General features: G+C 55.7%; 2 protein-coding genes across 6 annotated transcripts in view; both read right to left on the minus strand.

Annotated features, from left to right (window-relative positions):
- Positions 1 to 20,717, minus strand: part of CD109 (CD109 molecule) — a 40,729-nt gene extending 20,012 nt beyond the window's left edge. Inside the window, exons 1-8 of one of the 2 annotated variants that reach the window (XM_078866543.1) lie at positions 20,594 to 20,717; positions 15,429 to 15,496; positions 13,928 to 14,094; positions 6,893 to 6,921; positions 2,465 to 2,698; positions 1,555 to 1,680; positions 366 to 405; positions 18 to 105 (exon numbers count right to left, since the gene is read on the minus strand). In XM_078866543.1, coding sequence (XP_078722669.1) covers positions 18 to 105; positions 366 to 405; positions 1,555 to 1,680; positions 2,465 to 2,698; positions 6,893 to 6,921; positions 13,928 to 14,094; positions 15,429 to 15,490 — 746 coding nt within the window. In that variant the 5' untranslated portion in view covers positions 15,491 to 15,496; positions 20,594 to 20,717. The remainder of the gene's footprint in view (positions 1 to 17; positions 106 to 365; positions 406 to 1,554; positions 1,681 to 2,464; positions 2,699 to 6,892; positions 6,922 to 13,927; positions 14,095 to 15,428; positions 15,497 to 20,593) is intronic. The other variant, XM_078866545.1, reaches the window with a different exon arrangement.
- A 4,262-nt stretch (positions 20,718 to 24,979) lies between these two features.
- Positions 24,980 to 26,456, minus strand: part of LOC144938581 (CD109 antigen-like) — a 31,676-nt gene continuing 30,199 nt past the window's right edge. For all 4 annotated transcript variants that reach the window (XM_078866547.1, XM_078866549.1, XM_078866548.1 and 1 more), the window contains exons 33-34: positions 26,334 to 26,436; positions 24,980 to 25,741 (exon numbers count right to left, since the gene is read on the minus strand). In XM_078866547.1, coding sequence (XP_078722673.1) covers positions 25,545 to 25,741; positions 26,334 to 26,436 — 300 coding nt within the window. In that variant the 3' untranslated portion in view covers positions 24,980 to 25,544. The remainder of the gene's footprint in view (positions 25,742 to 26,333; positions 26,437 to 26,456) is intronic.

Below are 26,456 nucleotides of genomic sequence, written 5' to 3' on the forward strand. Positions count from 1 at the left end.
CGTGCGTGCCCTCTCACTTGGCCACGACAGTCCCAGAAACCCCTTGGCCGTCCTCCCTGGCCACGAACGACGGCAGCTCGAGAAGCACCTCGAACTTGGGCAGCACTGCAGTCGCACCCAGACGGGACGAGGTGGAGGAGAACATGGGGCAAGGTGGGGTTGGGGAGGGGTGGTGGAGAGGCTCAAATCAGAAAAATCACTCCTTTGCTGCTCCATCCCGGACACCGGCTCTCCGGGCACAGCACGCAACGTTACGCCAACGCACGCGACTGGCAGTTACCGCGATGAAGCCAGAGCCCCACCACAGCAGCAGTGCCACACCACCAACAACAACTCCCAGCACCACCACCATGTCCCTCACTCACCGTACTCCGCCACGGTGAAGGGCTGCTCTTTGTCCACCCCCTGCAGCAGAAGAGACACCGTTACTACCGCGCAGCACTTGGCAATGTAAAGGTTTGGCATCAGTTCCAGCCACAGTGATCTCATTAGCATAGTGTTATAAACTTAATTCAGAAACACGCCACGCAAAAACACAACCCAATTCACTTCAGGTCACATGCTCACCATGGTCAGTCGCCTCCTCGTTGCTACTGGCATGGTTACTGTTCAACCACCACACTGCAGGTCACAACAACACACCCCACCCGCCACACTTCTCTCTCTGCATCTTACTTCTCACTGCTCTTCACTTTGGAAAGGCTTCCCATCACCTCCTCTCCCAAAGCACTTCAAGCTTGCGCAATTTCAACAAAAAAGTTAACTGTTATTTATTACAACTTTGGAAGTGCTGCTTGTTGCTGGCTGTTTTAAGATTCAGGCCTGTGCTCAGCAACTAATTTATCAAATTTTATTCAAGTAATCGATTTTGTTTGTATAATCTCCCATCATTTACCCCGAGGTGCCAACCTACGGCCTCCACGAATTCACTTCACGGGGCCCGCAGGCGCACGAGGCCTACCACTTTCAAAACTTCCACAAACAACAACGAACCGTCACTGCGAGCATCTCAGCTGCACTGCTCACGTACCGGGGAGGGAATGTTTGCCACCTGGAGACAGCACCGATATAGCCAGGGTGTCAGCAGTACAGTACATAGAGCAGCAGCCCAGGAAGTGCAGTACAGAGAGCAGCTCGCGAATCATGAGATTTCAAATTCTGGTTGGGGGACGACTCAGCCCATCATCCCTCCAGGGTCTATAAGACAAATACTACTGTAGGGAAATCAACGGTGCCATATGAATCTGAAGTTGATCAGTGGCTCATGGCTGAAAATAGATGGGCACCAATGCCTCAATGATCATCCAAACCGAAAATCACTGATATTGACAATGACACCATTTATAACTCGCATTGACTTGTATTGACAGTCACTTCTGTCAATACAATAGGCCCTTGCAGTGACAGTGTGGGCCTGGCAAAAGAGTGATTGAAGTCCCACTGCCCCCCCCTTCCTCCCACATGGATTTGTCCAGATCCCTCGCATCGGCATGTGAATCACGGCCATCCCACCGCCAAGCGGGGGTGGGCAAGGGCACGGTGCTTGTCCCTCACCTCGCCGTGCACAATGATCTTCCACTGCCCCAGCAGGGGCTGGTCGGACACCGGGAAGTCCGCGCTCACCACACCGCTGGCAGAAGTCAGGCCACGCCACTGCTGCACCCGGTTGCTCACTGGGTCCTGCGTGGGAGGTGAGCACAGGGTGGCGGCACGGGCAGGGTGGCGGCACTCAGAGAGCGGCACGGCAGAGGGACGCCCGAGAGAAGTAGAGCACCACACGGGTGGTGGCACCGGGCACTCCACATCAGGTTCAGGACCGGAGTAATTTACCCTCCAAATGTTGACACCGTGAGAGCGAAGTGGTTTTCCAGCGGATAAAAAAGCACCACAGTAGTTTTGGAAACACCACACAATCTTTAATGCTGACTTATAGGGCGAAAATTAAGATTGACTTATAGGGCGTGCACGATTTACTGTTTGCGCTTGTTTTTTCCTTAGTTTGACCGGGGCAAGGGCAAGGCAAACATTCTATCAGGGACGATGCTCGCTGCGTTTCTCAAATAGAGCCGTTCTCAACGAGGCCGACACATTGGCCTATTTTTTACTCTCTGGTTCTTTTGGTAAAGTTACGTAAATAGAAAAAATAATAAAAGAAAACACGACGTTTCGATCGCAACACAAGCGTCTATCTTGAGGATTCCTGCAGTCACGAAAGCTTTAAATCAAGACTGGCCGACTTTTCTTCTGCGAATAGCATCACAGACCTTTAACGTCCACCGCGAGGCCGACTGTGCGTAGTATTTTTTAGGGGCAATTAACCGCGCTGCGGCGTTAACCAGGAGGGTCCACCAAGATTCGAACTGCATATCCCTGCAATAAGCTCCCGTCGTGCGGCAGGGCTACATGTCGAGCGAGCGAGCAGTAGCAGGGCTGCACCTTCAACTTCCCCCGGTCCCCACCACACCTGAATCTCGATGTCGTAGGCACCGCCGAGGTGAGGCCGCAGACTAGAGTCCACGGAGAACGCGCGGAAGTGCACCGTCTGCCCCGGCTTGTAGACGGCCTTGTCCGTCTGCACGAAGAGCAGCAGCGCTCGGCTGTCGAAGATCAGCGTGGAACTGTTGACGAAGAGGAGCCCCGAGGAGTCGACTCCGTGGACCTGCAGCTCGTAGGACCCCGGGCTGGCCGTGAGAGGCAGCTACGGCGAGAGAACGAGCGAGCGAGCGGCCACGGCGGAGAGCGTCACACACGGGAACTCCCCCCCCCCCCCCTCCAATGTTGACCCCTGCACCAGGGCCCATGCCAACCCCTCTACACCGCTCGCTACTGGTGCCCAACGAACAGTGCGGGATGCCGGGATGAAGCCATGAAATGCACACGGCGAGACCTGCGGCCAACGGTTGAGAAAGCGATGCGCAGAAACGCTGCGCAAGTCGAGATTCTGGAAAGGAATCCAGACGAGTCGAGGTAAGTCCCCACACCGTGCCACATTCAGGGTACAACTATTCACCCCCTACCACAGCAATGCTAGCAAGTCTCACGGTTCAATTCATTTGAACAATGTGGTGAATTTTAACACCTCTACTGGGTGCAGGGGAGAAGTAAAACGTATCACAAGCGTGGGATAATAAAGCCGTCAAAATCCTACTATTCAATGCAAGCATCGTGATCTGAACAGCTATTTATTTTTAATCACGATGAATACAAGCATCATTCAGGTTTCTACACGAAATAAACATTATTTTGAGCTTCATGCAAACATTCAGCTCAGGTGTTTTATCCCAGGACCTCGTCCTGCGCTCTAGAATTCGTGTAAAAGAGGTTGGGATTTTTTTATGTAAACCAGCTGTCAATCACAGCCAGCAGACATTGCAATAATACAACAGCAAAAACACACTTCTTGCCTGCAGGTTTATTCACATGTTCCATCTCAACTCGACAGAATCGTGGGAGTGTCCGGGCTCGCGCCCTGCCCAGCGGCGTTCGCAATGTGCCGGCAGCCCATCCCGGGTGCGCGGCATTAGGCGTGGTCGCGCGGTCAACGCCGATGAATTTAGAGCTCACGCATCACCACCAGCACCATCATCACCACCACCAACACCACCATCACCAAGCGCCACCATCACCGCAGGGCTCCCTCGGCACCGAGAGCTCCGCACGGTGACCTGCCCGAGCGCCGGCCCGCAGCGTCAAATGGCCAGCGACAAGCAGCGTCGTTAAAGAGGTAGCGTATACGCTTAGAGAATTGAGACAAAGTTATTCTAAAAACTTTGGGGAACGGAGAGACGACGGGAGGAGGGAATTCCCAAGCGGAGCAGTGCGAGGGAGGCGATTGAAAGAGAAGTGCGGTGAGCCTGCGGCGTGTTGCCCGAATGCCATCTGGATGAGATGAGTGTCCGCAACAGACCGAGTCCTCCACATGGGTGGAAGAGGGGATGCAATGATTTAACTCCAGGGGATCGGCAGCCATCGTAGTCGCGATGGAAGGGCGATACGGAGGTGACGACTGACCGCCGGGCGAGCAAGCGATTCTATCGATCCACTGCTGGATGAGGGCCTCCCCAAGCCGCGCGGGTCGTGGGAGGCATTACAGACCGCACGCGAATTAAAACAAACAACAGAGGCCGCCTGGGCTAATTACAGGAGGCCGCCGTTTCTGGTCACACGCACGGCGGCAGGAGCAGCTGCCCCTCGGTGAACTCCCAAGACGCACGCAGCACCCCCCACCCAGGCAAGAACCGACTCTCACACGAGGCCGTGCGTATGTGGATAGCTATGTTTAAACACGCAGGCTGTGGGTGGATAGCTACGCGTGTGGGTGGGGGAGAAACGGCGCTTGGGACCCCAGCATTAGAAACCCTCTCGTGGCTAACAGTGGCAAATAACTGAACTGGTTCTGGCGCTCCCCTAGGTCCACTAGGCCATATGTACGATGTGTGAAGATGAGCACTGGAGAGAAATAACATGGCCGGGCGTAGCAACGTCCACACACTCATAGGGTGGGGCAGCTTCTTGCGTTGGTTGAGGGGAAAACATTTTTGGACCGTGAGCAATCGAGTTGTTAGCAGCTCGCCGCGAGACAGAGAGAGAACGCCTACAACAACAACAACAACGATGGCTGTAGCGCCGTGGCCAAGGGAGGCTTTGGCGGGCATCAGGCAGGAGGCTGCCAGACACCAACCGATGACGACTCGGGGCATTTCTATTCGATGACTCCACGCTTTTAGTCGCAGCCAGGAATGGGCGGGTGAGCGAGCGGGGACGGCGAGCAGGAGGAGAAGAGAGGGGTCAACGGCACGAGCGTCGATGGTGGCAGCTGCCACAGCCTGGCAATGCGATGCCGACAGAGCGCCCCCCGCTGTGCTGCGGTGCCCGGCAGAGGGAGGTTTACTCCGGGGGAAGCGTCGAGTGAAAAACACGACCCACAGCGGGTTGTCGTTCCTTTTGCAAGCGTCTCACGAACCCAACTGCGACGGATTAACGCACAACGGGCTGAGGTTCAAAAACAACATAGTCCTACCTGCGATGACACGTATCAGAAACATGGACACTGAACAATAAAATGTAACATGCGTGTGAGAAATAAAGTGGGAGGGAGATGCCGGCTTTAGAGTTGCGGCTACACGAAGCGACGCGTGGATCGGGGAGCAGAACGTGGCGAGCGGGATCGCTCGAGCGGCCGTGGCCGTGGGCAGCACACGACACAGCTCGAAGCGGGGACGGCCGACGGGCAAAGAGAGAACGGAACAAACAGAGAGCACTTCCAAAACTGGATATGGGAAGCAATTATAATCAGCGTTAGTCACGCGGCAACATCGTAGAGAGAGGATGGCTAATTGAGGGCACCCTCGTGCAAGCAGTGGATGGGACCACGGCCATCGACAATGCGACGTCTTGGGTTTTGAAGGCGGCTCTGTACGGGTGCGGTGATGTGGACCGCGGAGACGCGCTCCCCCACCCCACAGCACAGGACACGTACAGGACACGTACAGACGAGGCCCCTTGCACGGGGGCCCCTAATAGCGGGGGTGGGGCGGGAGGTTTCCGTACAAAGGGGCCCTGCCCCTGCCAAGGCGTTTGGGCAGAATCACCGAGGGGTTGCGCTCATTACCAGCGCAACGCAACAGATATTTATGACCCCAAAGGCTCTTTCGTCTTCCCACCCTCCTGGTGCTGTGCGCCCCCCCCCCCGCCCCCCTGATGTACCCATCCTCGCAAGCCAAGGCAGCAGCACCCACTCCATTAAGAACATACAACAACAATCTCCAGACGCCGGTCGGAGAGTACTTCCCGTCTACACCAAAGTCCGGCCGCCAAGAGAGAGGAAGCCCCGTGGCAGACTCCTGCAGCTCACATCTGTCAATTCGAGTGGTGGCCGTAAAAGAAAGAATATCGGGAACGTTTCGGGCAATGGCCCTTCATCGTGCATTGCCAGATGCGTTTGAGTTGTCTCTAAGCTGCCACTGTCATTTGTCTCCACTGCCGGCCGCCACCACTTCTACCGACGCTCCTGGCCCAAGCCGCCCGCTTCTCCTTCAGGGTCAGCGCGACGTGCGACCTTGCGAAGGTTCGAATCCACGCAGCCCGCTCCTCCGTGCCATCCTTGGGACTGATTGTGAACGCCATTGTACCCATCCATGCGTCAGGTGGTCGTGTACAAAAATTTATAACTTTTGGCAGTTCAGGTTCCCAAAACCACTCATACCGGCTCTATCGTTTTTAATTCGCAAGGCCACTTTGCGGATCCTGCTTTGTGGTCAAGCAGCCCTCCACGCCCCGTCTGCCTGCCCAGGCCTGTGTTTTGTCACAAGGGGCACCGGGGAAACTCCTTCCCTAGCACAGATCAACACTACAAGCCAGCGGTGATGAACGTGGCAATTTATAATGGGTGGGGGCGCATCGCACGCCTGCGGCAGGCAGCGTCAGCCGTGCTGCGAAACACCCGAGTGGGAGGAGGCCGGGTGGCTCGGAGCGCAGAGCTCACGCCACCAAGATTCTGGCTTCAATTCCACTGCCTGCGATTGAACCAGGCTCGAGTGCAAGGGAGTTCGGTCTCAGCCCGGTCATGAATGGGTCACACAAAACCAACCACATTTAAATAATTCGGGTTTGGAACTTAATTTAGTAAAAATTCCAGCACCGAGAATTAAATATTGGTTTGACGGTGAGGCAACAAACATTCCTCTCTTATCGGCAGAGCATTTGGGGGAGTGCTGCCCTCTACCAAGTGGATCAAAGGTCACTTGAAGGGATCTCAGAAAAAGCTAATTTCTGCGATATCCACGTTTGGCGGCCACTCCATCACGGAGGGTTGCTCCGCTTTACGGATTTTTAAGGTTATATTCCACACAGTCACGGGGCATGGAGAGTAGCAGCAGTAGACAATACGCACCGCAGGAAGGACGAGGGCAGTCGTGGTGCCTGAAAAAAAACAAGCACAAAAACCCAATTAAAACTAAAATATGCACAATTATGTTGCATTAAACAGGGTATCTGCCCCCCCCCCTCTTGCAATGACATCCGGCACCACAGCAGCATTTGCTTACCCACCGCCCCTGGCCTGTTGTTTCAAACTTCTTGGTCTCACCAGCAGTCGGGTTTGTTAAAAAAACACACCGTTTGACACGTCCGAAAAGCAAACAGGCCGAGAACTAAAAATTACTTTTTGGTTTGGTGCACACACACACACGCACCACAGGAGCGCACACATTTCAAACGCCAAATGCAGGTAGGTACCCGTGCTCCAAAACAAAAACCACTGCCGCAAGGCGCTCCCACGGCATCGCGACGCATGCACGGTCACCGCATCGCGGGTGGCATCGGCGCAGGGGTCTCCGCTAACGCTCGTCACCCACGTGCGTACCCGTCGTCACCCACGTGCGTACCCGTCGTCACCCACGTGCGTAGCAGTCGTCACCCACGTGCGTACCCGTCGTCACCCACGTGCGCACCCGTCGTCACCCACGTGCGCACCCGTCGTCACCCACGTGCGTACCCGTCGTCACCCACGTGCGCACCCGTCGTCACCCACGTGTGCACCAGTCGTCACCCACGTGCGCAGCAGTCGTCACCCACGTGCGTACCCGTCGTCACCCACGTGCGTAGCAGTCGTCACCCACGTGCGTACCCGTCGTCACCCACGTGCGTAGCAGTCGTCACCCACGTGCGTACCCGTCGTCACCCACGTGCGTAGCAGTCGTCACCCACGTGCGCACCAGTCGTCACCCACGTGCGTACCAGTCGTCACCCACGTGCGTAGCCGTCGTCACCCACGTGCGTAGCCGTCGTCACCCACGTGCGTACCCGTCGTCACCCACGTGCGTACCAGTCGTCACCCACGTGCGTACCAGTCGTCACCCACGTGCGTACCAGTCGTCACCCACGTGCGTACCAGTCGTCACCCACGTGCGTACCAGTCGTCACCCACGTGCGTACCCGTCGTCACCCACGTGCGTAGCCGTCGTCACCCACGTGCGTACCAGTCGTCACCCACGTGCGCACCAGTCGTCACCCACGTGCGCACCAGTCGTCACCCACGTGCGCACCAGTCGTCACCCACGTGCTTAGCCGTCGTCACCCACGTGCGTACCCGTCGTCACCCACGTGCGTACCAGTCGTCACCCACGTGCGTACCAGTCGTCACCCACGTGCGTACCAGTCGTCACCCACGTGCGTACCCGTCGTCACCCACGTGCGTACCAGTCGTCACCCACGTGCGTAGCCGTCGTCACCCACGTGCGTACCAGTCGTCACCCACGTGCGCACCAGTCGTCACCCACGTGCGTACCAGTCGTCACCCACGTGCGTAGCCGTCGTCACCCACGTGCGCACCAGTCGTCACCCACGTGCGTACCCGTCGTCACCCACGTGCGCACCAGTCGTCACCCACGTGCGTACCAGTCGTCACCCACGTGCGCACCCGTCGTCACCCACGTGCGTACCCGTCGTCACCCACGTGCGTACCAGTCGTCACCCACGTGCGTAGCCGTCGTCACCCACGTGCGCAACAGTCGTCACCCACGTGCGTACCCGTCGTCACCCACGTGCGCAACAGTCGTCACCCACGTGCGTAGCCGTCGTCACCCACGTGCGTACCAGTCGTCATCCACGTGCGTAGAAGTCGTCACCCACGTGCGCACCAGTCGTCACCCACGTGCGTAGCCGTCGTCACCCACGTGCGTACCAGTCGTCACCCACGTGCGTAGCCGTCGGTGGGCGTCATTGCTCGTGGGCGTGTCAAGAGCCGCGTGTGTTTTGGCGAGTGTGGCGAGAGGTGGACACGGGCGTGTCGCGTACGCAACTCCATAAAAATCGACAAGCCGCGATATAAACGGACACGGGTAGTCATAGTCCTATTAAGAGGCCTGTGCACAGAATAAAAATATCAGCCATGGTGATGAGCCTAACATTCTTAAACAAGCACGAACCAATTTCATTGATTCACATTGCAACAATGTAACATTGTCAATTATGAGCAACAGCACCAGTGATGCACAAGGCCGCCGCTCCCATGCCGGTCGCCTGTCACCACAAGCCTCAATTGGCCACAGCGGTGTGAATCCGCGTGGCCAGCGTAGAATTTCTCACGATGCTACGATAAGAAAAAGGTGCAGCCCCACAAATCATCCGCTCAACGCCACTTGCGTCTTCACGACAGACTTGTGCCGTGAGAATGGCACGAACGCCAAAATGTAGCAATCGCTTTCGGCCTCTGGGCGCCCAAGGGGGTAATTGCCGCCCGCTTGTGGTTTGGGACGTGCGGAGGGGGCAGCCTTGGGTGGAGCCACGTACACGGGCTTCGCCCTGAGGTGGCAAGCCGAATATTAATATCACGGCAGCCTGCGTCACTGAGAGCCCTTTGACGAAAATATTTGATAAATCACACAGTTCATTAGGCGGGGGGCGAGTTTATACACAGGGCAAAAACAAACTTGAGATGACGCCACCAGCACCACCCGTGCAAGCGTCACCACCTCTATTAGAATCTGACAGCATCACCTCTGTACTTGTTGCACCCCTGCAACGATCCATTATGGCCAGAACAACGACTCCGGGATTGAACACCAACGTGCAAATAAGCAGGACTCATTCCACTTTCTTACACAAAGTTATCCAAATCATGCCATCAGGGTCTCACGTCACGAGACAAAGAATCCATTCAGATCTCTCGCAGAACAGTGCACCCTTGGTGTTAGCAAACGGCCCATGGAAGTGGATATTACAGAACTACCTCCGTGACCCCTTCAAAGTGACCTGTTATCCACAAGAGGGGTATTGTACCCTCCCACGTGGCCTGCTATAGGAGATGTTTCTGCATGGTAGCCAATCCAATTCTCAGCTGCGAATTTAGCCACAGTGACAATTCAACTTCAATATGGAGGTTATTATTGTATAGTCATTGGTGAACTGGCCCGAGACCCATCAACCTCGTACACTTGAGAACCCAGTTTCAGCACGGACAGCTGAAGCCTGGACTCGAACCCAGGTGGCCAGCGGTGCCGGCTCCGCGCCACCCTCACAAGCCGGGCGCTCACCAAGCATGAGAATTTCAAAATGGCGCTCGTGCCAGGACTCAGTCCTCCCAGGGGATGGGGAGGGGGTGGAGGCCACAAACAAACTCTGGCATCGGTGCAACCCTACAGCTCAACTCGCAAATATGAAAAAAAATAATTGAGCAATTACAAAATCTGGGATAATAGAAACAATTGTGCAACGTGAAAAAGATTTTGAAGAAAGTTAATTGTTTAAAAGAAAAGTAATGCCAAATTATTACGGTATAGAGACACGACACCGGGACGCCTCAATCCAGCAGTGGATTGATGAAGTAGCCGTTTGTCATCAGGTAGGTAGGAGGCATTCCAAAACACAAGTTGTGTACAGCTGTTCACGAGCAGAGGCTCGTGTCCTGCGCGATGACACAGCCCTGTTCCGAGTGCAGTTCGGCACCACAGGCAGTGCCAACAATGCGCACAAAGGGGATTAAAAACAAAAACACAGGACAACTAGGTCGGTCGGATGCACTGCATGTATGTAAGAATTTGCCGATGGCCTGTACTGGAGTAAACATGAGAGAGGTTCCATTATTTCCACGTTGACCAGATATGTTGGAATAGGTGGTGGAGGAAATTTAAGAAACACGCCGTGTTGTTCAACTGCAACGCCAAGGAGATGCAATCGAACCGGCCACCCCCTGGATTCAAAGTCCAGCGCACAGACTGTTACACCACGCCAGAGTTCTACTCGCATAACACACGTTGCTTACTGTGCGTAGGGTACAAGCTAGGGAGGCACAGTGTGGAGTGAGCGCTGCCTGTCCCGGATCGCCCTGAAAACGAAAACCTGCCAGACGAAGGAGCAAGCACCCTAAGGGTAGAGATCGTCAATTGGGATGGGAGGGATCAAACATTCCCATGCCAATCTCCATCCTGGGCGGACTGCATTTGTACGGGCGACCACACACGAGCGGGCACACCGCTCCGGGCGCATGAGTAACTGGACACTCATCTTGCAGCGGCAGCGCCGACGGGTTTTGAGTTTCCCCGGCGTGGCACAAAGGAGCAGAGCCGCAACACTCGCAATTATGATCTTGCGAACCGGCGACCCCATCCTTCCACCGTAGCAGAGGCAGCCAACCGTGTGTCTCGCGAGCTGCCGAACAGAGGGCGAGCTCCAGCCATCGACGCCAGAAATTACACACAGACTTGTAGTGCATCTTCACAAGACGGGCGTTTGCGTCGTTGACAGTCGTCATCAGCCATGGTAGAACCAATGCTGGACGATTGCCTCCCCAAGCCACCACCACAACCCTGTCATGTTATTGTCCTTTCAGCTACTGCACCCTTGCAAATTTCATCGCTCTAGCACCCCAAGAAGGACAGTCACATATTCACTTTAAGATGTTTTTTGTTCGTGTTTTTATTTTTTGTTTGTTGCGGTTGCACCCGATTCAAAAGCCGAATGGCTCACAGGGCTATACCTAATAAATGAACTTGAACTTGAATCTTGGGCACGTTCCATTCTTAGTGGCTATTCTGCAATTCCTGGCCAAATCTGCGATTATACCCTTCTAGCAACAAATGGTGCCCGAGCTCACTCCGAGCGAGCTCACTCCGAGCGAGCTCACTCCGAGCGAGCTCACTCCGAGCGAGCTCACTCCGACTTGAGCTCAGAGCGAGCTCACTCCGAGCGAGCTCACTCCGACTTGAGCTCAGAGCGAGCTCACTCCGAGCGAGCTCACTCCGACTTGAGCTCAGAGCGAGCTCACTCCGAGCGAGCTCACTCCGACGTGAGCTCAGAGTGAGCTCGCTCGTTCTTCCTCGCTCTGAACAGGACAGCGAGTGAACAGCGCAGTGGCACGTTACAAGTTGAAATTATTATTGGGAGTCGTACAGTGAAACGCAAGATTGTGAAAGTCTAAGAACAGCGGAGAGCGTTGTGCGAGTGTTTACGCGCAGCGCTCGGTGCCCGTAACGGCAGCCTTGACACACGCGCCGCATTTCTCCTTTAGACCCCCCACCACCACCACCCCACCACCCCACCACCACCCCACCACCACCCCTCAAACCAAAACCACAGCTCTCGCCGCGTCACGGGAAGATGAAGAACCAACAATCCTGACGGTCGACATTACACAGATGCTTTCAAAATATTTTTGCCTGCAGAAAACTAAGAAATGTGGACAGGTGGACAAACTGGCACACCAGAGCGGTGGGTCCCAGCCTGTGGCCAGCAGAGTCCCTCCAATGGGCTCGTGCAGCCTCCCAAGGTCCGGATCTGCGAGGCTTCCCCAGGTAACATGCACGAGGATGATGTCTCCTCACGCCGCGTCAGTCGTGGGGATCATTTCGAGCATATTTCACCACGCTGGTCAGCGCGAGTTGGTCGTACAGAGCATTGTTCGGAACGACGGCCGACGCGTCGCTCCCCGTGCTGGGAGCTTCTTCAGGAGCGAGTTTCCAAATTAGATTTGTTTTAACATCGCGGCCAATGGGAGCACCTCTCGTGATCACACGAACCCATTACATCACATGACACGTGAGCATATTATACGTTGTAGTGTCATTGAAGCGACTCGCTGCATCAAGTTTCCTCTCACAGCAACCTCTGTTAAGTAAACATGGTTGTTTGCGGCTTGCGGTGAAGAGCCAAATCAAGTCGTGCATCTGCTCGCGGCTGCCTCTTTTGTTATCTCGCCACACCTAACAAATACCCATTATGTCGCCCATAAACAGCCGCGGGCCATTTCTGGTTAAACCGTGCCAACATTCATAGTCCCTTCAAAGCGCCTCGCCCACACGCCCCGGGTTTTAAAAACTCAACCGGCAATGCCCCAACGCGGACGCACCAGCATAGTCATCGAGTGTGCAGGCGGTGCAACTGCACCAGGGCACACGGGACGGAGGGGCCCAGAAGGTGCCGAGCTAGGAACAGAGGGGACAAATGTTCCAGTGGGCATCGTTCATCCTTCGCAGCGGGGCCCGTGGCGAGCGCGCCACTCCACCAGTGCCACCCGAGGCGAGGCAGGCGGCGCCACGAACATGCCATGGGACTCGCGGCTCCACGGGCACCCACGAGCCGGGGGCCAGCGGCATGCGCTTGCCCTCCAGCGCTTTGAGGGGGCAAGGGTTGGGGGGGTGGGTCACGGAGAGACTTGGTAGCCACCAAGCTTGCGAGGCGACCAGGACGTGGCAGTACAGGAAGTGGGTTTGTGCGGACCCATTTGGGTGGCGTCATCTCGTGCGTCGGTTCTTGAGGGGCACCGGTTTCAGCTCCTACGCCGAAAAATCATCTGGCCAAACTTTCCATGCAGGTCTCGCCTTAAAAAAACAGCATCTTTGAAATAAAGATTCTGATTCACAGCAAAGCTTAGCAATTACCATGTATGGTCTTCCTCCATGCACTGCGGTCTCTAATAAAGCGAGCAGATTATCTCCGTCTGCCTACTCAGACGCGCTAACGTCGTGCCGTCATCGCCGCGCGTCGGCCTTGTGGTGGGTGGCAGCCATAGCAACAAACATGGTTGGGAAGTATTTTTCACGAACGAAATTTGGCCAACAAGACGACCCCTGCTTGGGCGGATTCATGGTGAAGGCTGACGAAGCGTCGCAGGCTGCCGCGGTGAGAGAGGACATTCCCCGCTCGCCGAAGCCAAACACCGACGGCACGCAGCTTGCTGCGCCAACCCCTACCCCCAATTCAGCAAAAAGAATATCTGGTTCTCAACGGCATCTGACCTGGTTTTAATTAAACAGTTTCATTAACGACGAACCCGTAAGGGAATAACGAGCCCTCTGGGCGGTACGATAGGTCACGAGGAGCCTCGCACAGCGCTTAGAATCTTGACACTGAGCAGCAACGAACCACAAGACGACGGCATAGAGCCCCCAGACAGGACGGCAACGAGCCTTGGAGGGCCACAGCTGCTAACCTCTGGGGAGCACGGCCTGCTTCCTTAGGACCTCTTTGCCGTCGGCGGTGACGTTGGCCACTACAGTGACGTCCCCTTTGCCGCCGCCGCCGTTCAGGAGGGAGATGCTCAAGGCGAGGCCCTGCCCGGGCCGGATGGTCGAGGGCGCCGTGATAAAGAACGTGGCACTGCGGGGAGGGAGGGAGGTCACATTTACACGTGGGCTCGATGATGCACGGTCGCTCGCATAGTCTGCACATTTTATTTTGGAAGAGTCGAACGTTGTCCACTTCTTACCTATAAAAGTATTTTTTGTCTGTGTCTGTCTGTGTGTGGACGCCTATCCTTGTAACGCTTTTGACTGTCAAACTGTTGGGTCTACGTTTTAACAAAGTACACAGATACAACAAACCAAGCCCCCGGATGAAAACTCGCTATTTGTTTTTGCCCTTGGTCCAATTATATGTAAGCTAAGAAAAGTCACACTTTGTCACAATGTACGCTGATCAAGCACGCATCTGCGCATGCGCGGAAACACCGAATCGCAGTTGCCCCTAGCAAAGCAAACGAGCTCGCTGATGGGAGGGAGGTTCTAATTCGTGTAAAAAATGCCAAAAATATAAACATCAACGACAGTTATTGCTGCACAACCACATGCTGTGGTAAATCCTGAACAGTGTGATGTCCGCCCCACCCCAATGTGTGCAGTTACTACTATGGAGGCAGTAGATACTACGATAGTCAGTAGATACTATTACAGTCAGTAGATACTACTATAGTCAGTAGATACTATTACAGTCAGTAGATACGACTGCAGAGCCAATAGAGACTACTTTAGAGCCAGTAGATACTACTGACTATTGTATGTAGGGTGTGTCGGTACATATGCCTACAAAATAAAAAATTGGTGGGGGGAGGGGGTAAAACAATGTTTTGAGGGGGGAGGGGTTGACAATTAATGGAAACCTTTTAGATCAACTATTTGCCCCCCACTTTCTATAACTTCTTACTTCTGAAAGGCTAAATTTCGATTTAAAGCTTTCGTGACTGCAGGGATTCATCTTCTTGGTTCTTTCGGTAAAGTCACGTAGAAGGGAAGTAATAAAATATTCCCTTCTACGTGACTTTACCGAAAGAACCAAGAATTCTGAAAGGCTCTTATAATTTTGTTGACGGACAAATGGGCAGACAAACAGAACGCCCGGCATTCACGATATCTTAGTATTTGTGGATATGTTATGTTTTTTAAGAGAAGAAAAGTTTTCCATCATAGAGGTTTTGGGGTAGATCACGTAAACCCAAAACCTCTATTATGGATGATATTGGTGGCGAAAGCCGACGTGTTCATAATACAAGTTTTGAAATATATTTTCCCCCAGGTAAAGCCGGGTACTTCCTGCTAGTGGTCTATAAATGTGGCACGAGTGGCACAAACTTTCGGAAGGAAAATAGTTTGTAAATAAGTGCGTGGAGGGGCAGGGGGTTAGTTTAGGGGTCACATCAAGGGTCAAGGGTTACGTACTTTGACGCGTGGCTGGGCTCCAGGAGGGCCAGCAAGACGACGACGACGAGAGCGACCTTCATGGTTTTCTGCGGGCAGAGCACACGGCAGCGAGTTTACGAGCACCGTTTGGTATTTACGACGACGTGACCACAGCCGTCATCGGCAACTTCCCCGGTCTCTTCCTCGTCGTCGTCATCGTCAAAAGGCGTCTTCTGTTCCACAACAAACCACAGCAGGGTTGCTGCGCGCAGATGCTGGCACAGGCCAGAATGTCCAGGCCCGCCTTGAAGGAATCCACATCACTTGCAAGCTCACAGTTAAGAATAAAATCAACAATGAGAATTCCACTGCATACTGTTTAGGGTGGGAGAGTTGTATAAACAAGGGTAAAGGTGCAGACCTGCAATTGCTACTGCTGGCAGAAGGAGCTCCACTAGCGAGAGGTCAATAGAGCCGCTCTGGAGGGAAATCGGTCCCCGCTGCCACACAGGCCATGCGCGTCTTGGGGAAGGGGTGGGGAAGATTGAATACACCTTGCCGAGCGTTTCAATTGCTGCGTCGGGAGAAAGAATAAAACCGGCGAACTGCCGATTGCAAGGATATTTCCGTCACCAATTGCGTTCAAAAACCACGACTCGGAAACCAGGATTGGCACGGAAAATGAACGCCGATTCACAGACCCCAAGAACAGACGGGGCAAGAGAATAGACAATCGCCACCGATGATTACCTCCACTCAGAATAGGACAGTGTGCATCAAGAATGCAGACAGGTCACTCGAACGAAGTGCAGCACAGCTCAGTTTAAAGCCTACATCTGCGCAGCCCTACAATGTCCAGCTCACGCCACTGCTGGCAGAAGAGCCTCCACTGTTCGCCTCGCGATGAGGGTATCCTGGCCAGGCGTCTTGGAAGAGGTGAGAGTTCCCACACTTTACCCCACCACACACCGCCTGCCAATTGACACCGTTGTTCAGATGTATACTGCTCGCGAAGCAGAGGGAGGGGTTGGGGCGTTTAAGGACACACGCTCCATTGTCTCAACTGCCGCCCCGGGAGATCGAGTCGACTTCTGGATTGCAAGTCCAGTGCGCTTGCCGCTGGGCACCAAACGTCCAGCAACGTCTCCTGGTCAAGCCTCGATGATTGCGACGATCGCTGGGGAATTGTCCCCCGATAAAACACGACCGTGATGTGCGGTCGATGCGCTGCTAGACGCGAGCCGTTTCGCGTGCTATTGCAGGGACCCTCTGTCTCGTGAGAACACCACCACCACCAACCACCACCACCAACCACCACCACCACCAACCACCACCACCAACCACCACCACCAACCACCACCACCAACCACCACCACCACAGCCACCAGTAGCTTGCTATTGCAGGGACACTCTGTCTCGTGAGAACACCACCACCACAGCCACCAGGAGTCTATCCAGTGGCAGCGTTGTTGTTGGGAAGAGTTTGGCCAGACGCGTCATGCGAAAGCGGCGTGTGGAGAGAAGCGAGCCTGCTGCGTGCACTCACTACTCACCAGCCAGTCAGCTACTCACCACTCACCAGCCACTCACCACTCACCAGCCAGTCAGCTACTCACCACTCACCAGCCAGTCAGCTACTCACCACTCACCAGCCAGTCAGCTACTCACCACTCACCAGCCAGTCAGCTACTCACCACTCACCAGCCAGTCAGCTACTCACCACTCACCAGCCAGTCAGCCACTCACCACTCACCAGCCAGTCAGCCACTCACCACTCACCAGCCAGTCAGCTACTCACCACTCACCAGCCACTCACCACTCACCAGCCAGTCAGCTACTCACCACTCACCAGCCAGTCAGCTACTCACCACTCACCAGCCAGTCAGCTACTCACCACTCACCAGCCAGTCAGCCACTCACCACTCACCAGCCAGTCAGCTACTCACCACTCACCAGCCAGTCAGCTACTCACCACTCACCAGCCAGTCAGCTACTCACCACTCACCAGCCAGTCAGCTACTCACCACTCACCAGCCAGTCAGCTACTCACCACTCACCACTCACCAGCCAGTCAGCTACTCACCACTCACCAGCCAGTCAGCTACTCACCATTCACCAGCCAGTCAGCTACTCACCACTCACCAGCCAGTCAGCTACTCACCACTCACCAGCCACTCACCACTCACCAGCCAGTCAGTCACTCACCACTCACCACTCACCAGCCAGTCAGCTACTCACCACTCACCAGCCACTCACCAGCCAGTCAGCTACTCACCACTCACCAGCCAGTCAGCTACTCACCACTCACCAGCCAGTCAGCTACTCACCACTCACCAGCCAGTCAGCTACTCACCACTCACCAGCCAGTCAGCTACTCACCACTCACCAGCCAGTCAGCTACTCACCACTCACCACTCACCAGCCAGTCAGCTACTCACCACTCACCAGCCAGTCAGCTACTCACCATTCACCAGCCAGTCAGCTACTCACCACTCACCAGCCAGTCAGCTACTCACCACTCACCAGCCACTCACCACTCACCAGCCAGTCAGTCACTCACCACTCACCACTCACCAGCCAGTCAGCTACTCACCACTCACCAGCCAGTCAGCTACTCACCATTCACCAGCCAGTCAGCTACTCACCACTCACCAGCCAGTCAGCTACTCACCACTCACCAGCCACTCACCACTCACCAGCCAGTCAGTCACTCACCACTCACCACTCACCAGCCAGTCAGCTACTCACCACTCACCAGCCACTCACCAGCCAGTCAGCTACTCACCACTCACCAGCCAGTCAGCTACTCACCACTCACCAGCCAGTCAGCTACTCACCACTCACCAGCCAGTCAGCTACTCACCACTCACCAGCCAGTCAGCTACTCACCACTCACCAGCCAGTCAGCCACTCACCACTCACCAGCCAGTCAGCCACTCACCACTCACCAGCCAGTCAGCTACTCACCACTCACCAGCCAGTCAGCTACTCACCACTCACCAGCCAGTCAGCTACTCACCACTCACCACTCACCAGCCAGTCAGCTACTCACCACTCACCAGCCAGTCAGCTACTCACCATTCACCAGCCAGTCAGCTACTCACCACTCACCAGCCAGTCAGCTACTCACCACTCACCAGCCACTCACCACTCACCAGCCAGTCAGTCACTCACCACTCACCAGCCAGTCAGCTACTCACCACTCACCAGCCAGTCAGCTACTCACCATTCACCAGCCAGTCAGCTACTCACCACTCACCAGCCAGTCAGCTACTCACCACTCACCAGCCACTCACCACTCACCAGCCAGTCAGTCACTCACCACTCACCACTCACCAGCCAGTCAGCTACTCACCACTCACCAGCCACTCACCAGCCAGTCAGCTACTCACCACTCACCAGCCAGTCAGCTACTCACCACTCACCAGCCAGTCAGCTACTCACCACTCACCAGCCAGTCAGCTACTCACCACTCACCAGCCAGTCAGCTACTCACCACTCACCAGCCAGTCAGCTACTCACCACTCACCAGCCAGTCAGCTACTCACCACTCACCAGCCAGTCAGCCACTCACCACTCACCAGCCAGTCAGCTACTCACCACTCACCAGCCAGTCAGCTACTCACCACTCACCAGCCAGTCAGCCACTCACCACTCACCAGCCAGTCAGCTACTCACCACTCACCAGCCAGTCAGCTACTCACCACTCACCAGCCACTCACCACTCACCAGCCAGTCAGTCACTCACCACTCACCAGCCAGTCAGCTACTCACCACTCACCAGCCAGTCAGCTACTCACCATTCACCAGCCAGTCAGCTACTCACCACTCACCAGCCAGTCAGCTACTCACCACTCACCAGCCACTCACCACTCACCAGCCAGTCAGTCACTCACCACTCACCACTCACCAGCCAGTCAGCTACTCACCACTCACCAGCCACTCACCAGCCAGTCAGCTACTCACCACTCACCAGCCAGTCAGCTACTCACCACTCACCAGCCAGTCAGCTACTCACCACTCACCAGCCAGTCAGCTACTCACCACTCACCAGCCAGTCAGCTACTCACCACTCACCAGCCAGTCAGCCACTCACCACTCACCAGCCAGTCAGCCACTCACCACTCACCAGCCAGTCAGCTACTCACCACTCACCAGCCAGTCAGCTACTCACCACTCACCAGCCAGTCAGCTACTCACCACTCACCACTCACCAGCCAGTCAGCTACTCACCACTCACCAGCCAGTCAGCTACTCACCATTCACCAGCCAGTCAGCTACTCACCACTCACCAGCCAGTCAGCTACTCACCACTCACCAGCCACTCACCACTCACCAGCCAGTCAGTCACTCACCACTCACCACTCACCAGCCAGTCAGCTACTCACCACTCACCAGCCAGTCAGCTACTCACCATTCACCAGCCAGTCAGCTACTCACCACTCACCAGCCAGTCAGCTACTCACCACTCACCAGCCACTCACCACTCACCAGCCAGTCAGTCACTCACCACTCACCACTCACCAGCCAGTCAGCTACTCACCACTCACCAGCCACTCACCAGCCAGTCAGCTACTCACCACTCACCAGCCAGTCAGCTACTCACCACTCACCAGCCAGTCAGCTACTCACCACTCACCAGCCAGTCAGCTACTCACCACTCACCAGCCAGTCAGCTACTCACCACTCACCAGCCAGTCAGCTACTCACCACTCACCAGCCAGTCAGCTACTCACCACTCACCAGCCAGTCAGCCACTCACCACTCACCAGCCAGTCAGCTACTCACCACTCACCAGCCAGTCAGCTACTCACCACTCACCAGCCAGTCAGCTACTCACCACTCACCAGCCAGTCAGCCACTCACCACTCACCAGCCAGTCAGCTACTCACCACTCACCAGCCAGTCAGCTACTCACCACTCACCAGCCAGTCAGCTACTCACCACTCACCAGCCAGTCAGCCACTCACCACTCACCAGCCAGTCAGCTACTCACCACTCACCAGCCAGTCAGCTACTCACCACTCACCAGCCAGTCAGCTACTCACCACTCACCAGCCAGTCAGCCACTCACCACTCACCAGCCAGTCAGCTACTCACCACTCACCAGCCAGTCAGCTACTCACCACTCACCAGCCAGTCAGCTACTCACCACTCACCAGCCAGTCAGCTACTCACCACTCACCAGCCAGTCAGCTACTCACCACTCACCCCTGTTGCGAGGAGGCGACGCTGCTGCTGCTGCAAGTCCCTGACTAAGTGGCCGCCGCGGCTGCTGCTGCTGCTGCTCTTCACTGCGAGCTGTGAGGAGGGTGGCGCCAACGCGACTCGCCTATGAAGGAGGAGGAAGGGGAGGCTGAGACGCCCACTCAGCCGGAGCGGAACTCCCCCCCCCCCGGGCGTGTGTGGGGGGGGTTGTGTGGGGGGGGGGGTTGTGTGGGGGGGGGTTGTGTGGGGGGGGGGGGTTGTGTGGGGGGGGGGGTTGTGTGGGGGGGGGGGTTGTGTGGGGGGGGGGTTGTGTGGGGGGGGGGTGTGTGGGGGGGGAGTGTGTGCGGGGGAATGTGCAGCGCCACACCGATTACCATCATTAGGGGAAAGAACGGTGATCCAATCTCCAACCCCCAGGAGCAGGTTTGCAGATTTGCTGAGCATTTCTGTGAGGGCCTGGGGGAGGGTAAAACCCTCAGCCAGGAAAACATCGTGGCACAAAGTGGGGATGACCCTGCTGAGGCTGCGGTGCCTCAAATATTGGAGGAGGAAGTCACCCCCTGTGAGTGGCTGGCTGAGGTGCCATCTGTTGAGGAAGTACTGAAGGCGATCCGGAGTCTAAGACTAGGAAAGGCACCCGGCAGAGATGATCTCCCAAGCGAAATGCGGAGGGAGGGTGGCGTTTGTGCACAGACTGCCCTATATGACATCATAACAACAGTCTGGACCACTGGACGGGTTCCGCAGGATTGGAAGGATGCCCTGGTGGTCCCTCTCTTTAAGAAGGCACAGGTGGTGCATCAGCCAGTCGTCTCAGTCAGTCGACCTCTGGCATCTGATTATGTCCCGTGACCTCCTGCCAGCGGGCGTTCGACACTTCACGTGGCCTCAAGGTGCACATGGCCTGGCACAAGCGTCGTGGTGACGTCACCGCCACTTAGTGGCAAATGGCGGTTGTTGGGGTGTGTGTGGAGGGTGTGTGGGGGAGAGTGGGAGAGTGTGGGGGGGAGTGGGAGAGTGTGCGGGGTGTGTGGAGGGGTGTGGGGGGGGGGTGTGGGGGGGGAGTGGGAGAGTGTGCGGGGTGTGTGGAGGGGTGTGTGGAGGGGTGTTTGGGGGGGGGTGTGGGGGAGGAGTGGGAGAGTGTGCGGGGTGTGTGGAGGGGTGTGTGGGGGGGGTGTGGGGGGGGAGTGGGAGAGTGTGCGGGGTGTGTGGGGGGGAGTGGGAGAGTGTGCGGGGTGTGTGGAGGGGTGTGTGGAGGGGTGTGTGGGGGGGGGGTGTGGGGGGGGGAGTGGGAGAGTGTGCGGGGTGTGTGGGGGGGAGTGGGAGAGTGTGCGGGGTGTGTGGAGGGGTGTGTGGAGGGGTGTGTGGGGGGGTGTGTGGGGGGGGAGTGGGAGAGTGTGCGGGGTGTGTGGAGGGGTGTGTGGAGGGGTGTGTGGGGGGGGAGTGGGAGAGTGTGCGGGGTGTGTGGAGGGGTGTGTGGAGGGGTGTGTTGGGGGGGGGGTGTGGGGGAGGAGTGGGAGAGTGTGCGGGGTGTGTGGGGGGGAGTGGGAGAGTGTGCGGGGTGTGTGGAGGGGTGTGTGGAGGGGTGTGTGGGGGGGTGTGTGGGGGGGGAGTGGGAGAGTGTGCGGGGTGTGTGGGGCGGAGTGGGAGAGTGTGGGGGGGGGGGAGTGTGGGGGGGGAGTGGGAGAGTGTGCGGGGTGTGTGCGCGTCAGTCAGCACCACCACCTCTGCCTGCGTCGCGTCACGTGCACGTCAATCAACATCCCAATCACCAATTATCGTCATCACCACGCCCGTCGCCATGGGGAACGTGGTCATCATCAGAATCATCACTGGGGTTCGGAGAGGTTGTTGAAGGGTGAGGACTCAATTTATTCTGCGAGTTATTAAGCTCCGACTGCAATGGAATGCGCAGACCCATCACTTCACTCGATATTTGCCGGCTAAAGCCCACGGGAGCTGTGCGCTCTTTTGTCAGAGGTGAACCTGCCTCCTTCCTACCAGGTGCGAGCGATAATATCCCCTCGGCATCGCGGCGCGTATAACTCATGAACGACCAATCATCACCACCACCAGCGGCTGCAACGACAGCTGCTGGCAGGGAGCGAGTGGCCAGGTTTCCTGTTGGGCGGGTATTTCATTAAAAGACGTCGCCAACCCACACTGCCCAGCGTGGTGAAGCATGGCCCAGCGACATCCCATGGCCGGCACTGCCAGGGTCCTGCTACGACTGTGGGATGTCTGGTCAAATCCACAGATTAGAGATTTTCGGTTCCTGTGGTAGGGGGGGGGGGATACGGTAACAATCCACCAAGCATAGGAGGGGTGACGCTGAAAGCTCCGCACAGACAGATTTAACAATTCTCTCTGGTTCTTTCGGTGAAGTCACGTAGATAGAAAAAATAATAAAAGAAAACACGACGTTTCGGTCGCAACACAAGCGTCCGTCTTCAGGTGAGAAAATGATTTGCTGTGGTGGCTTTATATAGGCACGTGAGGGGTGGGAAAGGGGGGGGGAAGGAGTGTTGTCGAGTCGTGGCTGTCGGAGTTCACGGGGGAGAGAGGGGGTTGTGGCGTGTAGGGACGGGTGGGCTGGAGAAATTAGCAGGTAAAGGAGCTCGAATTAGTAATCTGACGACGACAACCGGGTGGGCGAGTGAAAATCACAGCAGTTAAAACTTGGCGCGGTTTATCTCGTCATTCCAATGATTGCTCAATCTGAATCCATCTTCTCGATTAAAGTTTTGTCTGTGTTTGTATATCTGGATGGCTTCATGGACCAATCTCTGATGGTGGCCCGAGGGTTTGCAGAGCACCTTGGTCTCGGAGAACACGATGTCACCGCGTGTGCCCACAGCGTTGAAAGAATAATCCGCCACCGCCGAGGTGTTGGATCTGCCGTGTTTCAAATCCGCTTTGTGTTCGCGAACCCGGTCTGAGACACGTCGCTTCGTGTCACCAATGTGATTGCTGCCGCAGACACAACTCAGCTGATAGACACCAGGACATTGCATGTCTGGAATCGCATCCTTCACCGATGGGATCAAATCACGGATTGTGTGTACTATATTGAACCGAACTTGGATCTTGTGTTTGTTAAAGATTTTGGCAATCCTTTTGGTAACCCCTGCTATGTATGGTAAGGTGATGGTTTTGATTGAGTCCTCAGATGGTTCTCTACCGATGGTTGGGGATGCAGCTTTGCGGATTGTGCGGTCACAATATCCATTCCTCCTGAGAGCCTGGCATACGTGTTCAAGCTCACTGGCTCGGTGGTGCTGGTCGGAGATGCAACGGGCCCTATGGTGTAGTGTTTTGATGAGGGAATTCTTTTGTCTGGATGGTGGTGGGAGTCAAGCTTTAGATAGGAATCCGTGTGGGTGGCTTTCCTATAGACAGCGTCCCAACTTGCCATTAGTAGTTTACGAGGCACGAACACACAAACACGCATCGTGGGAGCATTCCTGCTGCTGAAACGCAGTTGCATTTAAACGGCTCTGAAGAAGCTTACAGCGCGTGCAGCAAAACGTCAGACACCGTGCCGAACCGCACGCGGTGGCACAACCCGAAAACTCGCGCAGCGATGGAAGCGGCTCGTGCGCAGGGCTGAGACCTCACGACTTTCATAAAACCTCCACCCAGCAGCAGATCGCTCATGGTCGACGGTGAATTAAAACGAGATATTGTTTTCCAGAAGCACAGCACACCTGCCCAAACCATGCCACACTCCGAATGGGGGTGGTGTGCACCAGTGGGAAGCAGTGACGTGCGGTGAGGTCAATGGCTGGGGAGGCACTGGCTCGTGTCTGAGCCAGATTCACACACCGAGGGGGGCGTGTCCTCACTGAGGGGCGTGTCCTCACGGAGGGGGCGTGTTAGACGCGTCCCCCTCAGTGAGGCAGATGTGATAGCTGCCTCCCCTGGTGCTTTTTAATTGCAGTTTCATGACGAGACCAGCGAGCCTCAATATCTTTATACACATACGTGAAATAAGTTACCTGGAGTATGGAAGGCGAGGACATGAAATGAAGGGGTCTACAAACATTACATTGGTGACATACTGAGATAGTAACAGGCACACGCTTAATTCAGTTATTGAGGGGTTGCACAATCAGAGGGGAGGCTGAGCTCGTCGCTGCCTCACCTCTAGTCTCTTCCTGTATTTGACTATAAAAATGATTGGAATCATACAAAAATGACATTTATAACACAGATCAGTGGAAAAATCTTAATATTTCTTTTATTTGATTTTTTTTTACTTTTCGTAACAGCTGTTTTCATTGGAGTATGCCGGGTGAGGCTCTGCCTCCCTGACGGCACGTCCCTGGTGTGCACGCTCCCCACCCAACACGGATCCAGCAGAACAACAGAGCGGCATCGCATCAAATCAAAATCCTTTATTTACACAAAGCAACAGGGCCACGGTTCATCACAACCACACAGCAGACGTTTGTAAGAATAACTTTCGCGTGGTACACAGCCAACCACAGATGTGGGATTTGGTCCTTAATTAATGTACAGCAATGTGGGATGCCTGTTGGTATGAATGACGCTAGATGAAATGGGGCCCCTTTGACCTTCGCAGCCGATTTGTACTTCTCCCTCCCTCTCTCTCTCACCAGCACTTGTGATAAGAGGTAAAGGCACAGCCCTGCACGCCCAGGAGCTGGAGGGAGCCTTGCTGGAGGTGTTTGTCCAGCTATTCCAAGCTGGGCAGAAGCTTCAGTCAATGTGGGGGTACCCACACTTTACCACCCCACCACACACAACCTGCCAATTGCCTAACTAGTAACTTGCTGTACAACTTAAGATGGCAAAGAAAATAGCAAAACAATAAGATTAGAGAACGTTAAAATATCACGATCAAGTTATGATGACTTTTATTAAAAACGCAGTCACCGAGCAACGGTCGCCCCAAGGGCCAAACGGTGGAGCGGCCGTCGACGTTCAGAGGCCGAGCCAGGCCTGGCCGAGGGCCGCGAGCGCGACCACCCACACCACGGCGGCGGGGGGCAGTGGCACGGCTGCAGAAACCCCGCCGCCTTTCACGTTGCTCTTGCACCTGGCGCAGTCGGGGCCGCACAGCGAGCACGTCCCGAGCATGGAGAGCGGCGCCGACGAGTACACCTGCTCCACCCGGCGCCCTGGGGGGGGGGGGGCGACACGGGGAGCGGCGCGGCGTGAGCGGGGACGGCGCCGGCGGGGGTGGGGAGGCACGGATTCCCGTGCCAGTCGGCGACGCCGTGGAAGGGAGAGCAAATGGGATTGTGCCGGGACGCGTCGCTCCGAGGAACGACGGCACGGCGGTCGAGAATTCACTATGGAGTGGCGGTCGAAGGTGAGAATGTGTCCCTGAGAGGGCGTTCACCACGGAGACGGAGCGATTACATCGGATCGTGTGCAGGTGCCGGGTGGCTTTGGGAGGCCATCATAATCCAGCAGTGGATGGATCGTGGCCAATGACGACGTTCAATTGTCATTGCGTTTCAAGTCTCGAGACTTTTTTGGAGGGTGCTGCTGAACGTTAAATCATAAGAGAGTAATCTGCAGGTTCATTTTCAGCATTGGGATGTTTGTCCAAGTCTGAGAACCCAGAGGATACCCATGCAGGACTGGGGAGAACATTTCCACCTTGCGCAGAAAAGGCACCCGAGTCAGGAATGAAACCCAGTCCACGCTTGCGGTGAGGCATGAGTGCGTTAGCCTTGTGCTACCCGCCAGGGTGTATGCACTCACTTGGTTCGTAGTAATCGCTGATGGCAACAGATCCCTCCTTGGCTTTGGCTACGAAGGCCACTCGGTAATGTGGGATGAACACGCACGTCTGGCTGGCCGTCAGCTGAAAACGCAACCAGAAAC

The sequence above is a fragment of the Lampetra fluviatilis genome, chromosome 22, assembly GCF_964198595.1.
Source record: "Lampetra fluviatilis chromosome 22, kcLamFluv1.1, whole genome shotgun sequence".
NCBI lineage: Eukaryota > Metazoa > Chordata > Hyperoartia > Petromyzontiformes > Petromyzontidae > Lampetra > Lampetra fluviatilis.